Source organism: Octopus bimaculoides, chromosome 10, assembly GCF_001194135.2.
Source record: "Octopus bimaculoides isolate UCB-OBI-ISO-001 chromosome 10, ASM119413v2, whole genome shotgun sequence".
NCBI classification, from domain to species: Eukaryota; Metazoa; Mollusca; class Cephalopoda; order Octopoda; family Octopodidae; genus Octopus; species Octopus bimaculoides.
The window spans coordinates 13,342,429-13,354,784 of record NC_068990.1 but is presented as its reverse complement, the minus strand read 5'-3'; the positions used below and the strand labels follow the sequence as shown (position 1 = coordinate 13,354,784).

At 35.7% G+C, this 12,356-nt stretch overlaps 1 protein-coding gene across 1 annotated transcript in view; it reads left to right on the top strand.

The window, feature by feature from the left end:
• The window catches only part of LOC106869226 (adrenocorticotropic hormone receptor), a 195,544-nt gene extending 186,339 nt beyond the window's left edge, over positions 1–9,205 (top strand). Inside the window, exon 3 of the mRNA XM_014914873.2 lies at positions 8,845–9,205. Coding sequence (XP_014770359.1) covers positions 8,845–8,906 — 62 coding nt within the window. The 3' untranslated portion in view covers positions 8,907–9,205. The remainder of the gene's footprint in view (positions 1–8,844) is intronic.
• Positions 9,206–12,356: the final 3,151 nt, after the last annotated feature.

Below are 12,356 nucleotides of genomic sequence, written 5' to 3'. Positions count from 1 at the left end.
TATATATATATATATATATATATATATGTATGTATATATACAGAGAGAGAGGGGGAGAGATAGACAGATAGATAGATAGAGAGAGAGGTGGGGGAGAAAACGGGTAGAATAAAAGAAAAGAGGACACTGATAAATATATTATAGACCATACCTAGCAAAAGCGTTTCTGCAGTTTTGTGGTAGTTAATGAGTGAATGCACATGTGCGTTAACGTGCGCAAGTTGATGCATTGACAGTGAATGTATATATATATATATATATATATATATATATGAAAGTATCTATGTGTGTATATGTCTATGTGTACGTGATTGTGTAAGTTTATCTGTCTATACAAGGACAAATTGCAAAACACAAGCTCAATATTCAATATTTACACCGATGCTAACAATAATTTAAAACGAATATTAAATTCTGTTACGAAATTAATATTCAGGCTGAATATTTTTTCTTTGATTTTTACTTATTTATCAATTTATTTATTGCATTTTAATAAAAATTTCGACAAAAGCATTATCAGAGTTTTACTGTATTTTTCATTTTTTTTTCTTTTGCCGACATAAAATAATATAATTCTTCTATAGTGTTTCCAATTACATTTCCCTTTTTAATCTCTGAAGGGTCTTATTTGCAAACAACAAAATGATTCGTTAAAATGTTCAGCACATTAACTATACGAATAATCTTAAAGATAGAATATTGCATTGTTGTTGTTGTTGTTGCCGTTGTTGTTGTTGTTGCCATTGTTACTGTTTTAGCTGTTGTCATCGTCATTGTTGTAACTCTGGTTGCTGTCGGTGTTCATTATGCGGATGACGACGATAACGTTGATTTATGCAATATTGTTCATTTAGATATCTTCTCCAACTACTTGTTGACGAAGGGATTTTACTTCCTGATAATTACGCCGATTGCACATTTCATAGAGTGCATTCATCTGCAGTGATTTCATTCTTTCTATGACTGCAAGCTAGTGGAAGCATTCATGAATGATACGGTGCACCTATTGTTTACCGTGATGAACTATTGTGAGCCAACTGTAGAAAACAGTGTTAAGACGTTGCTGTATCGACACATTGCGGTACTGTACACAGTACGGTATGCACAACAAGCGTCAATCTCTATAGCACGATAGATTAATATCATAAGTAATGTCTGTCACTATATATACTTGTGTTTGTATTATCACATCTAACTGCTTGCTTCTGTGCCTGTGTGTTTAAATGTATGTATGTATGTATGTATGTATGTATGTATGTATGTATGTATGTATGTATGTATGTATGTAACTACCTCCTATACAAACATGCATACCCACTTACCTCTCGAACACACACACACAAAATATACATATCAATGGGTTTGTTTATATATATATATATATATATATATATATATATATATATATATATATATATATATATTTATCCCTACATACAAGCAAACATACATACATATATATTTATATACTTAAATACATATTATATATATGTATGTATATATATCTATATACATAAATATACATATATACATATATATATATGTATATCTATACATATATAATATGTATGTATATTTGCTTGAATGTACGTACGTACTTACGTATGCATGTATGTATGTATGTATGTATGTATGTATGTAAAGCGCAGAAAGTGTATGTGTGACAATAGATACTTCAGTTAAACGTTCGCGAGTGGGGCTTGAGCCTTTTTTTTTTCACGAAGATAAGAAACATATTGCCAATTCAACAAATTCATTTCAACCACGACACAACAGTTCAACCATGACACAGCAACTCAACCACAACACAGCAAATAACTAAGCACAAAAGCGACATTCGCTATTCCCGACATCCATGTTCGCTAACAGAGCAACTCTTAACTAAAAAAAAGGCCAGTAAGATCTTGAAATTGGACAACCATCATCCATCTCCTCCATATTTGCCGATGTTAATCTCAGGAAAAGCCAGCAAAAGCTGTTCAAATAGACCCGACTAATTAAGCACGTAAACATCGAATGGTCACCATTAATACGAGGACGATGTTGCACCACTTCCATCCCTACCTCTTCAAACTCTGACGTTCAGTAAACTGCCAGCGTGGGAGCGACTTTCAGCTTGCCTATGTATAGTTATATACGTTCATACAGAAACGTACACATATCAACACAAACACACACACACACACACACACACCTGCCGGCACACATCCACACCTGCCGGCACACATCCACACGAATATAAATGTCTATTTTATTATTCTTGAGAATATTATTGTTATAGATGACTGTCATGCTAATTTTGTTTGTTTCTTGTCAGAATAACCCCAAGCCCAATGAAAGAATTCAATGATTATGTGTGCGCGTGTGTATGTGTAAGTGTGTGTGTGTGTGTGTGTGTGTGTGTGTGCGTGTGTGTGTGTGTGTAACTTGTCATGAAAGCGTTTATTTCTTTGTTTTTGTCTTTCGGATATACTGTAATAACACATCAGCAAAATATAATAATAATAACAACAATAACAACAACAACAGCAACAACAACAACAACAACAGTAACAACAACAACAATAATAGTTTTCTCATTAGCCACGGGGTCGACAGATACAGGAATATATAAGGAAAGAAGAACGATGTTAAACGGAATTTTACAAGGACTTGTAGGACGAGTCTGTTAAGTTATGCAAATACAAAGGGATACTTGAAGGACAGAAAACAAAATACGTCTGTACGTTTGTGCGAGTAAATGTGTTTTCTGTCGCGCGCATATAAACATTTATGTATATATATAATTAAACGAATTAAAATGTCTAAAACAACTATTTAAACGGAATAAAATAAAACTATTAGAAACCAGAACTACAATAAATGATTTTATATTAAGTTAACGCGGAGTTGCTCAGATTAGAATACACTGCGATTAAGAATCTATCCTACTTCTGTGATTGTTGATGCTGCGTTTGGGCCTAGAGAATGATTTGTTCATGTTCCTATTGCTTTTGCTTCTGTAGGCTCTCTGTATAGAAAGATCTTATACTACTTATGCTGCTACATGTGTAACATCTACGCCACTATCTTGAATATCGTACCATCATAATTCTAAACTAGGGAAGGGGGATAACTGTTTAGGACTAATCAAGTACACCCATTATAACCTTGATGAACCCGACAAGTGAGAGCATATGCCTTCTCTCGCTTTTAATTTCCTACCCTTATGGTGCATGCTCAGAGTAGGCCCATTCATACGTATTCATATTCGCTACTTGTACACATTATTTCAAAAAAATTACTTGGAGCAGCATGATGAAGTTTGGCCGAAAACGAAAATGTCTGTCCCTAGCCTTTTTAACCTCTTCCACCACACAACCTCTTTCTTGATAGCTACAAATCAAAAGAAAACTGCCTGCCCCCTTGTTCACAGAAGGCAGAGAGACGTTCTTCATGATGTGCTCACTTGATCCTTTCTACTCGTAACAGCTGAGGTTCGAAAAAGCTCCAGAAATGTGCAATGTTTAGGAACTAAACAGCGGTGCGCAAAACAGTTTCAATGCTCTCTGGGCATCGCCGTGACATTTTCTGCCCTCAAGCCAGCAATGCTATAGCATTGCTAAGCTGGTGTGACTTATACATTTCCTAGAAAGGATAAAAGGCAAAGTCGACCTCGGCGGAATTTGAACTCAAAACGTAAAGACAGACGAAATACCACTAAGCATTTCGTCCGGTGTGCTAACGATTCTACCAGTTCGCTACCATAATAATAATAATAATAAGAAGAAGAATAATAATAATAATAATAATAATAATAATAATAATAATAATAAGACCAGGTATAGTTGTCAAAGATCATGAAACAAAAATGCTTTCTAATTGATGTATCAATACCAGCAGATGACAACGTTTCCCTAAAAGAAATGGAAAAACTTTCAAAATACAAAGACCTGGAAATAGAGGTAACTCGAATGTGGAATCTAAAACCAGAAACAATTCCTATCATAGTAGGTGCCTTAGGTATAATAAAAAAATATTCAGACAAATACATAACAAAAACACCAGGACTTACAAATATATATAACATACAGAAAATTGCACTACTGGGCACTGCACACATCCTACGCAAAACACTTTCAATACAGTAACCATAAGAGCATCACAGCAAACCACAGCAAACCACAGCACATACCCACGGCACACAGAGCTGCGCTCGGTAGTGAAGTGAAAGCACGTTATAAAAATAAAACTACTGAACAATTAATAATAATAATAAAACAAATTAGAAAAAGAAAGGGATTTATCAATATTGACAGAAATACAAAAACTGCAAAACAAACATATTAAAACAATTTATAAAATTTTGTATCAGAAACATAGAATTGAAAATATGACGGGAAATGATAGCAATTAGGAGAGCGAAAATAGATAATATTCATTAAGTCTCAACTCATCATTCGATTTAATTAAACACAAGACGGGAAGCGATTTAGGTAAAATGAAATATTTGATGGAAACTGAATATAGAGAACTAAGTTAGAATATAAAAGAATATAACAATTAACGGTTCAGTTCTAAGATACATTTCACAAAGGCTCAGAGATGCATCATCAGTGTTGTTTCCGATGACTTTGATCAGGTTCGATCAACTCCTTAATTGCATCCAAGTAGCAGCAAACCAGTGGTAAACCACCTTCAGCTTCAATAATGGCGTTCACGACCTTTCTTTTTATTGCACCAATAATTTCAAACCCATAATGCTCGGGAAGCTCGCAGTTTACAAAATCCTGGTAGCTTACTTCACTTGCTTCGCAACGGGCCAGCCAGCTTTATTTTCAGCAGTACTGGTTAATTATGGGGGGAAGAATATGAATGTAAAAACGAAACTGACTAAGTCATAGCTCCATAAACAATATGGAGTATTCTTTTACAACACTGGTTCTTAACCGGGGTTCATATGACCTCCCCAGTGTATCCATATGAGACTTTTGGGTCCACGCAAGAAGCATAGTAAATTGAGGTCCACAGTAGTGGTCCAAGAAAAAGATGTGATTAAGATGTATTTATTGCAAGGAGAGTGGAGGCGCAATGGCCCAGCGGTTAGGGCAGCGGACTCGCGGTCATAGGATCGCGGTTTCGATTCCCAGACCGGGCGTTGTGAGTGTTTATTGAGCGAAAACACCTAAAGCTCCACGAGGCTCCGGAAGGGGATGGTGGCGAACCCTGCTGTACTCTTCCACCACAACTTTCTCTTACTTCCTGTTTCTGTTGTGCCTGTAATTCAAAGGGTCAGTCTTGTCACACTGTGTCACGCTGAATATCCCCGAGAACTACGTTAAGGGTACACGTGTCTGTGGAGTGCTCAGCCACTTGCACGTTAATTTTACAAGCAGGCTGTTCCGTTGATCGGATCAACTGGAACCCTCGACGTCGTAAGCGACGGAGTGCCAACAACAACAATTGTAAGGAGCAGCTAAATTTCTCTCAAACGTTTTACGCAAGTTAATTTGTGAATTACAAAATAGAAATTTTGTAAGAATTATCTTCAAAACTAGTTTTTAAACGTCAAATGGCTATGGCGGTCCTTCGGAATAGAATAGTGATCAAATGGGTTTATAGATTAAAACAAAAGGTTGCGAACCACTGATTTACAACAGTGGATATCACTAACATTTGAAAATATGTAAATATCATTAACTTTGCAGTGAAGTAGGAAAACTGCAAATAGACACAAATTGAAACATTTCGATTAAAAGTATTTGCTGCCTCTACATGTCATCTTCAGTCAGATGCTAACCGTATTAATCAATGACAGCATATAATCCTTGACTGCCCAATTCAAGACTTCTATCGAAATCTGATAAGTAGCAGATATTAGAGTATTAGAAAGCAATTATAAGACTCCCGTCAAAATATAACTTCAGCACCTAAATAATGAGAAAATGAATTTATAGCAGTTTATACGAAAGATGTTTGTTATATGTAATAGAGTGTGAGCATGAACAGGCAACAAAATGAAATAAATAATATTCTATAGATTCACTTGGAGTTTTAAGGGCTTAACAACAGCTTGAGATAGATCCCAAGTGAAAACAAATTGCGCCTCACATTTGTATTTCACACATACACCAATAAGTAGGCAAACACTACCAGACCGTTGACTTCTCAATGTGGAATAGCACTATACCATTAACTATGCTTAAACTTCAAACACTGTCGATCAACGATTACCTGATACCAAACAGACTATCTTGCAAAGGCGGAGAGCTGGCAGAAACGTTAGCACGCCGAGAGAAATGCTTAATGGTATTTCGTCTGTCCTTACGTTCTGAGTTCAAATTCCGCCGAGGTCAACTTTGCCTTTCATCCTTTCGGGATCGATTAAATAAGTAAGCGACGGAGTGCCAACAACAAAATATATTTATCTGTACACAATCATACGAACTATATTCTATATGTGTGTGTGTGTGTGTGTGTGTGCGTGCGCGTATACAAACATACATACATGCATCCGTAGTTACTATGTTATCTATCTATCTCCACACTCACACACACGCACACACATACCTTTCTTATGTCTACCTTGTACAACCTCACAAAATATATATCTTCGAAAATTAACTCATTCTTTGAAGGCAAACTGTACACTTCAATCTGTAACAACATTGACGTAAGCAATTTTCTTATTTTTCAATGACATTTCTTCTTCATATCAGAGCCCAGTTCACGGCTTTCTCTCTTTGAATATGGTTGTGCATTAGTCTGCATATCACATCTGAAAGGCAACAGAAACTGTGTACTTCTAGCTGCAAATACTCAGCCAATTACTGTATTATATGAGTGAATCCCATGCAGTAAAAGACTCTAAAATTATTTGCTTTTTTTTTCTATTTATCTAGCAACTTACATTTGTAATTTTATTCAGAATAGGTAGTATCCATGTTTCCATTCAGAGCAGTACTATTTTTAATTTACCTTCTCTTAGGTCGTTAAAAATGCTATTGCCTAATATAAATGGTTTACGCAAGTTATAGATAATTCATAGGTTGTGCATGGAGAAGTTGCTGTTGGAGTTATTTCAATTAAAAAAGAAATTCACTATTCTGGTTTGTGAACGGTATTTTCTTGTGTGTTATTCCTTCAATCACCGTACAAATTAGTTCTTCAATTTGAATTTGAATTTGCTGTGTTAGTTTGCAAAACTATTTGTGGTGTATTTATTTTAACAAATTTTCTTATACTTTCTATGACCTTATCTGTAAAATAGATTGCAGATGTGTCTAGAAAATTAATTTACTTTTTTTATAAACCACGTATGTTTTATATAGATTTCTGTAATAGTTTTTGCGTATGGAAGACAGTAGTTTATTGAAATCTCACGTTTTAAAAATCTTTTACAGATATTTCAATAAAAATTTCATCCGGTTCTACAGGTGAAATTTGATTCTAAAATGTTGTTTGTTTAACAAATATAACCACATTTTGAGTAACGTATTATTTTTTGTTAATTTCCAAGTGATTTTCAAATCAACACCTCTCATTGAAGAAGGTTGGGACCATATGTGCATTCCGTAGTTTTACAAGAGAAATAAAATCTCTTATGAAGATTGACGAGGCAACAACAGTTCAAATGCGCAAGCAGTTCTCCCAGGTGAAATTCATTGTTTCCAGAGATGGAGACAATATGAAACATATCATCTTCATTCACGTTCAAGTAATTCAAAATGTCTACAATCCAATATTGTGTATATGCCTTTACTTTTATCTTGTATCTTTTAGTTGTTTCAGTAATTAGATAGAAGAATTTTAGCCGACTGCATTGACCCCAGTACTTATTATTTTTATGGAAAGACTTTTACTGATCCTATCGAACTCTCTTGCCGAACCACTAAGTTACGGATGGAGAAACACACCAACACCGTTTGTTAAGCGGTGGTGAACGCAAGCACAGACACTAAGACATACATACAAATATATTACGTGAAGAATAACGACTCTGTGACAGCAGTTCAGGGTGAGTTTCGGAGCCATTTCAACATTCACCGAAATCAGTCTATTCCCACACGTAACACAATTTTACGTTGGGTGAATGCACTTCGTACACGGGGTACATTAATGAATAGGAGACCGGTGGAGGCGCCACGAATGATGCATATATATAGGCGCAGGAGTAGCTGTGTGGTAAATAGCTTGCTTACCAAACACATGATCCCGGGTTCAGTCCCAAGCCTCGAGTCGACCAAAGCCTTGTGAGTGGATTTGGTAGACGGAAACTGAAAGGAGCCCGTCGTATATGTGTATATATGTGTGTGTGTGTGTATGTTTGTATGCCTGTTTGTCCCCCCATCATCGCTTGACAACCGATGCTGGTGTGTTTACGTCCCCGTAACTTAACGGTTCGGCATAAGAGACTGATAGAATAAGTACTAGGATTACAAAGAATAAGTTCTGGGGTCGATTTGTTCGACTATATATATACACAACTTCTTTCAGTTTTGTCTACCAAATCCACTCATAATTCTTTGTTTAACAGGACACTTGCCCAATATGGCACGCAGTGGGACTGTACCCGGAATCATGTGATTGGGAAACAAGCTTATTGCCACACAGCCACACATGTGTGTTTAAATCCCTCGTGTATATATATATATATATAATAATCTGTATTTGAACTTGGGACGAGTGTACATTAACTGCAAACCAGTCGGATTAAGACACTGACTGATTTGCGGATTCGTTTCCTAAACTTTAATGCTTATGAGCCGAAGGATAACTCTCTCTCTCTCTCTCTCACTCTCGCACGCTCTTTATCTATCTATCTATCTATCTATCTATCTATCTATCATTTCTTTGTCTTTTCAGGTGAAGCCATGACGTTGTGGACGATAGAGCATGATTGCCTACGACAGTTACGTGAAGAATAACGGGTCTTTGACAGCAGTTCAGCGTGAGCTTCGGAGCCACTACAACATCCACCAAAACCAGGCTGTTCCCACCCGTAACACATTTTTACGATGGGCGAATGCACTTCGTACACAAGGTACAGTAATGAATAGGAGAACGATGGAGGAGCCACGAATGATACAGACTACGAAAAATGTGCGTAGGACAAGCTTTCAGAAATGCATTAATAAAAACGGAGACCATGTGATGGATGTTTTTTTTTCCACACTTGATTTTGACAAATGCTAATTCAATACAAACACATTGCTGTCAATAAAATTTGTTTGCAGCTAAAATTAATTGCTTTGTGAATTATTTCAAAAACGCCCGTCCTCTCTGCCCCACCCTGTATGTATGTATGTATGTATGTATTTGTCTTCTATCAAGCATTAAATTTTACACATTCACACAGGGAATGAAGTCATGATCATTCCTATTATATTTTTTTTACCCCACCCAACAACTAATTAGCTATAGATAAAATAAATCTAATTACCTACTGAGTTTTTGCGGTTGTTTAGGCTTTGAAACGTTTAACCGAATAGTTTTAGGCTTGAAAAGAAGAAAAGCGTATCCATGATGAAAAAGTTAATTAAATGATTAAATTCACTCTTCATGTTTCTGTTCTTCCAGAGCAGAAGGAAAGTAAATACTAATATTAGTAAAATATAGAACTGTTCTAACTTAATTTATTTTTATAAATTGCATTATGTGAATTCCTACTTTGGCAAAGTACAGAATATCTACTGATGAGTACCGTGCGTGTTTAACCAACGCTCGATTCCGAATTCAGCATTTGTGCACAAAAGAAAACCATACATTCCCCAGTAGAGTAGCAAGCTTTATTATGTAAATTACTTTACGAAAATAAAATTGCTTTGACCCCGTATAGCGTATTGTCTTGTGTATATTTTATGTCTTTCCAACATTTTCAATAAAAATTAGATGATATTGGGGAAGAAATTACTTATTTTTATTCTATTTAAATGTGCTATATAGGAGTTGGTTATTTTCGGGACTAGGAGGATAGTGGATCTGACAGAACAGCACAGCGTCGATCAAAAAAATCCTTTGAAGCATTTGTTAAGTTCTGAGTTCAATTTCTACCAAAGTCTATTTTGCATTCCATCTTTACGGGGTCAATAAAATAAAGTAGCAGTAAAATAATGCTTGATTTAATCTATAAATTCCTCCTGCACACATGTGGTTTTGTAATTATGTTAGTAATTATTATTCTTACGGAAATAAAAGCAGTGAACCGGCAGAAACGTTAACACGCCGGACGAAATACTTAACGGTATTTCGTCTGTCTTGATGTTCTGAGTTCAAATTCCGCCGAAGTCGACTTAGTCTTTCATCCTTTCAGGGTCGATAAATTAAGTACTAATTACGCACTTGGGTCGATCTAATCGACTGACCCCCTCCCCCAAAATTTCGGGCCTTGTGCCTAGAGTAGAAAAGATTATTCTTACGGAAATAGTTGATTCATGCTGCGTCACGGCAGAATGGATTCGATGATTTGTTACTTGACACAAATTAATTGAGGATTTCGGAAACCACAATATATGGTAAAATATATATCCATCTTATACGTTGCTTTGGTTACTAGAGAACGGCCCTCACTTGCGTTTCCCTAGATTTTGGTTGAGTCATTTGAGTGTCAAACGAGATGCACTGCGGTAATTTTTCCGCTCGTTACAACCTGAGTTCGGATATTGCAGAGTCGACTTTTCCTTTGAATTTTTAGGGGATCGATGAAATAATTCCTAGTCAAGTACTAAGTCGATGTACTGTCATTATTGTTTTTATTAGTAATAAAAATTATTATTATTATCATTATTATTATTATTATCATTATTATTATTATTATTATTATTATTATTATTACACGTCAAAGTTGACTTTATATTTCATCCTTTCGGGGTTGATAAAGTAAGTACCAGTACTGGGGTCAATATAATCGACTTACCCTTCCCCAAATTTCAGGCTTTTTGCCTTTAGTAGAAAGGATTATTATTATCATTATTATCATTATTATTATTATCATTATTATTATTGTTATTATTATTATTATTATTATTATTATTGTTATTATTATTATTTTTATTATAATAAAGACGGCGAGCTGGCAGAATCGTCAGCACGTCGGGCAAAATGCTTAGCGGCATTTCGTCCGTCTTTATGTTCTGAGTTCAAATTCCGCCAAGGCTAACTTTGTCTTTCATCCTCTCGGGGTCGATAAAATATGTCTCACTGCAGGCGCTGTAATCGACTTATCTACCTCTCCTAAAATTGCTGGCATTTTGTTAAACTTTGAAGCCATTATTATGTAATTTTACTGAGTTTTTTTTATAGTTTCATAATGTGCACTATAAATGTCTGGACTAGATAACATTTATTTTTTTATCATTTCTACGCATGATACCATATTAAGGATGAAAATACATTTTCAATTCAAAAAGAAGCCATCCACGTGATGTTCTAATGCCGAAGAGTTAGAAATATAAATGATTAAAACACCTGAAGAAATAAAACAAAATAATTGACAAAAAAATATGTATCACGTTTTGCATTGCTAAAACTATGTGACGCCACGAAGAAAGTTAAAAATTTTTTATTTTAAGCAAGACCTTCTTTAAAACCAAATTCTCCCACAATGTTTCAAAATCTTTAATTCTCGTAGAAACAATTGGTTTCAGATTTTGGCATTTTCGGTTAGAGGTCAAGTCGATTAAATCGCTCCTAGTGCTCAACTGGTACTTATTTTATCGACCGTGGAAAGATGAAAAGCAAAGTCGACCTGGGCGGGATTTGACCTCAGAACGTAATGACGGGCGGAATACCACTAAGCATTTTACCCAGTGTGCCAACAATTCTGCTAGTTCACCGCTTTAAAATTTGGTAATATTCCTACGTGTACAATAGATATATTTAGAATTAAAAGATAGAGCACAAAAAGAACCAAAGTGCATTTACATAATATTTATTGCTATTTCCCACGGAACACCCAGCGACATCTAGCGGAACACCGATTGTGAAACGTTGCATTAAACGTCATAATTCCTAACAAATTAAATCCCATACGATAAACTTTGTTATATAGCTTAAACGGAAACCAATTCGATAAACTGTTCTCCTTAATCCCTTTGACTCCATTTGGAGCATAGGGGTGCCTATCACTAGATTGCGGTTATCTCTAGGGGTAGCCACCGTCGAGTGCTTCAATTCGTGTGAACCTTTCCCATGTTGTTCTTTTGGCCTGCTACGCTTCCGGTTTCGAATATGGTCATGAAGTTCGCTGTACCCAGGGGACTGGTTGTCCTTGGTGAGAAACGCTTGTTCCACATCGTAGCTCCTTCTCAGCTTTCACTAAATTGTTTCATTCTTAGTCTCTGATGATTATCTCCCCTTACCAAGATTGGTTTCATATG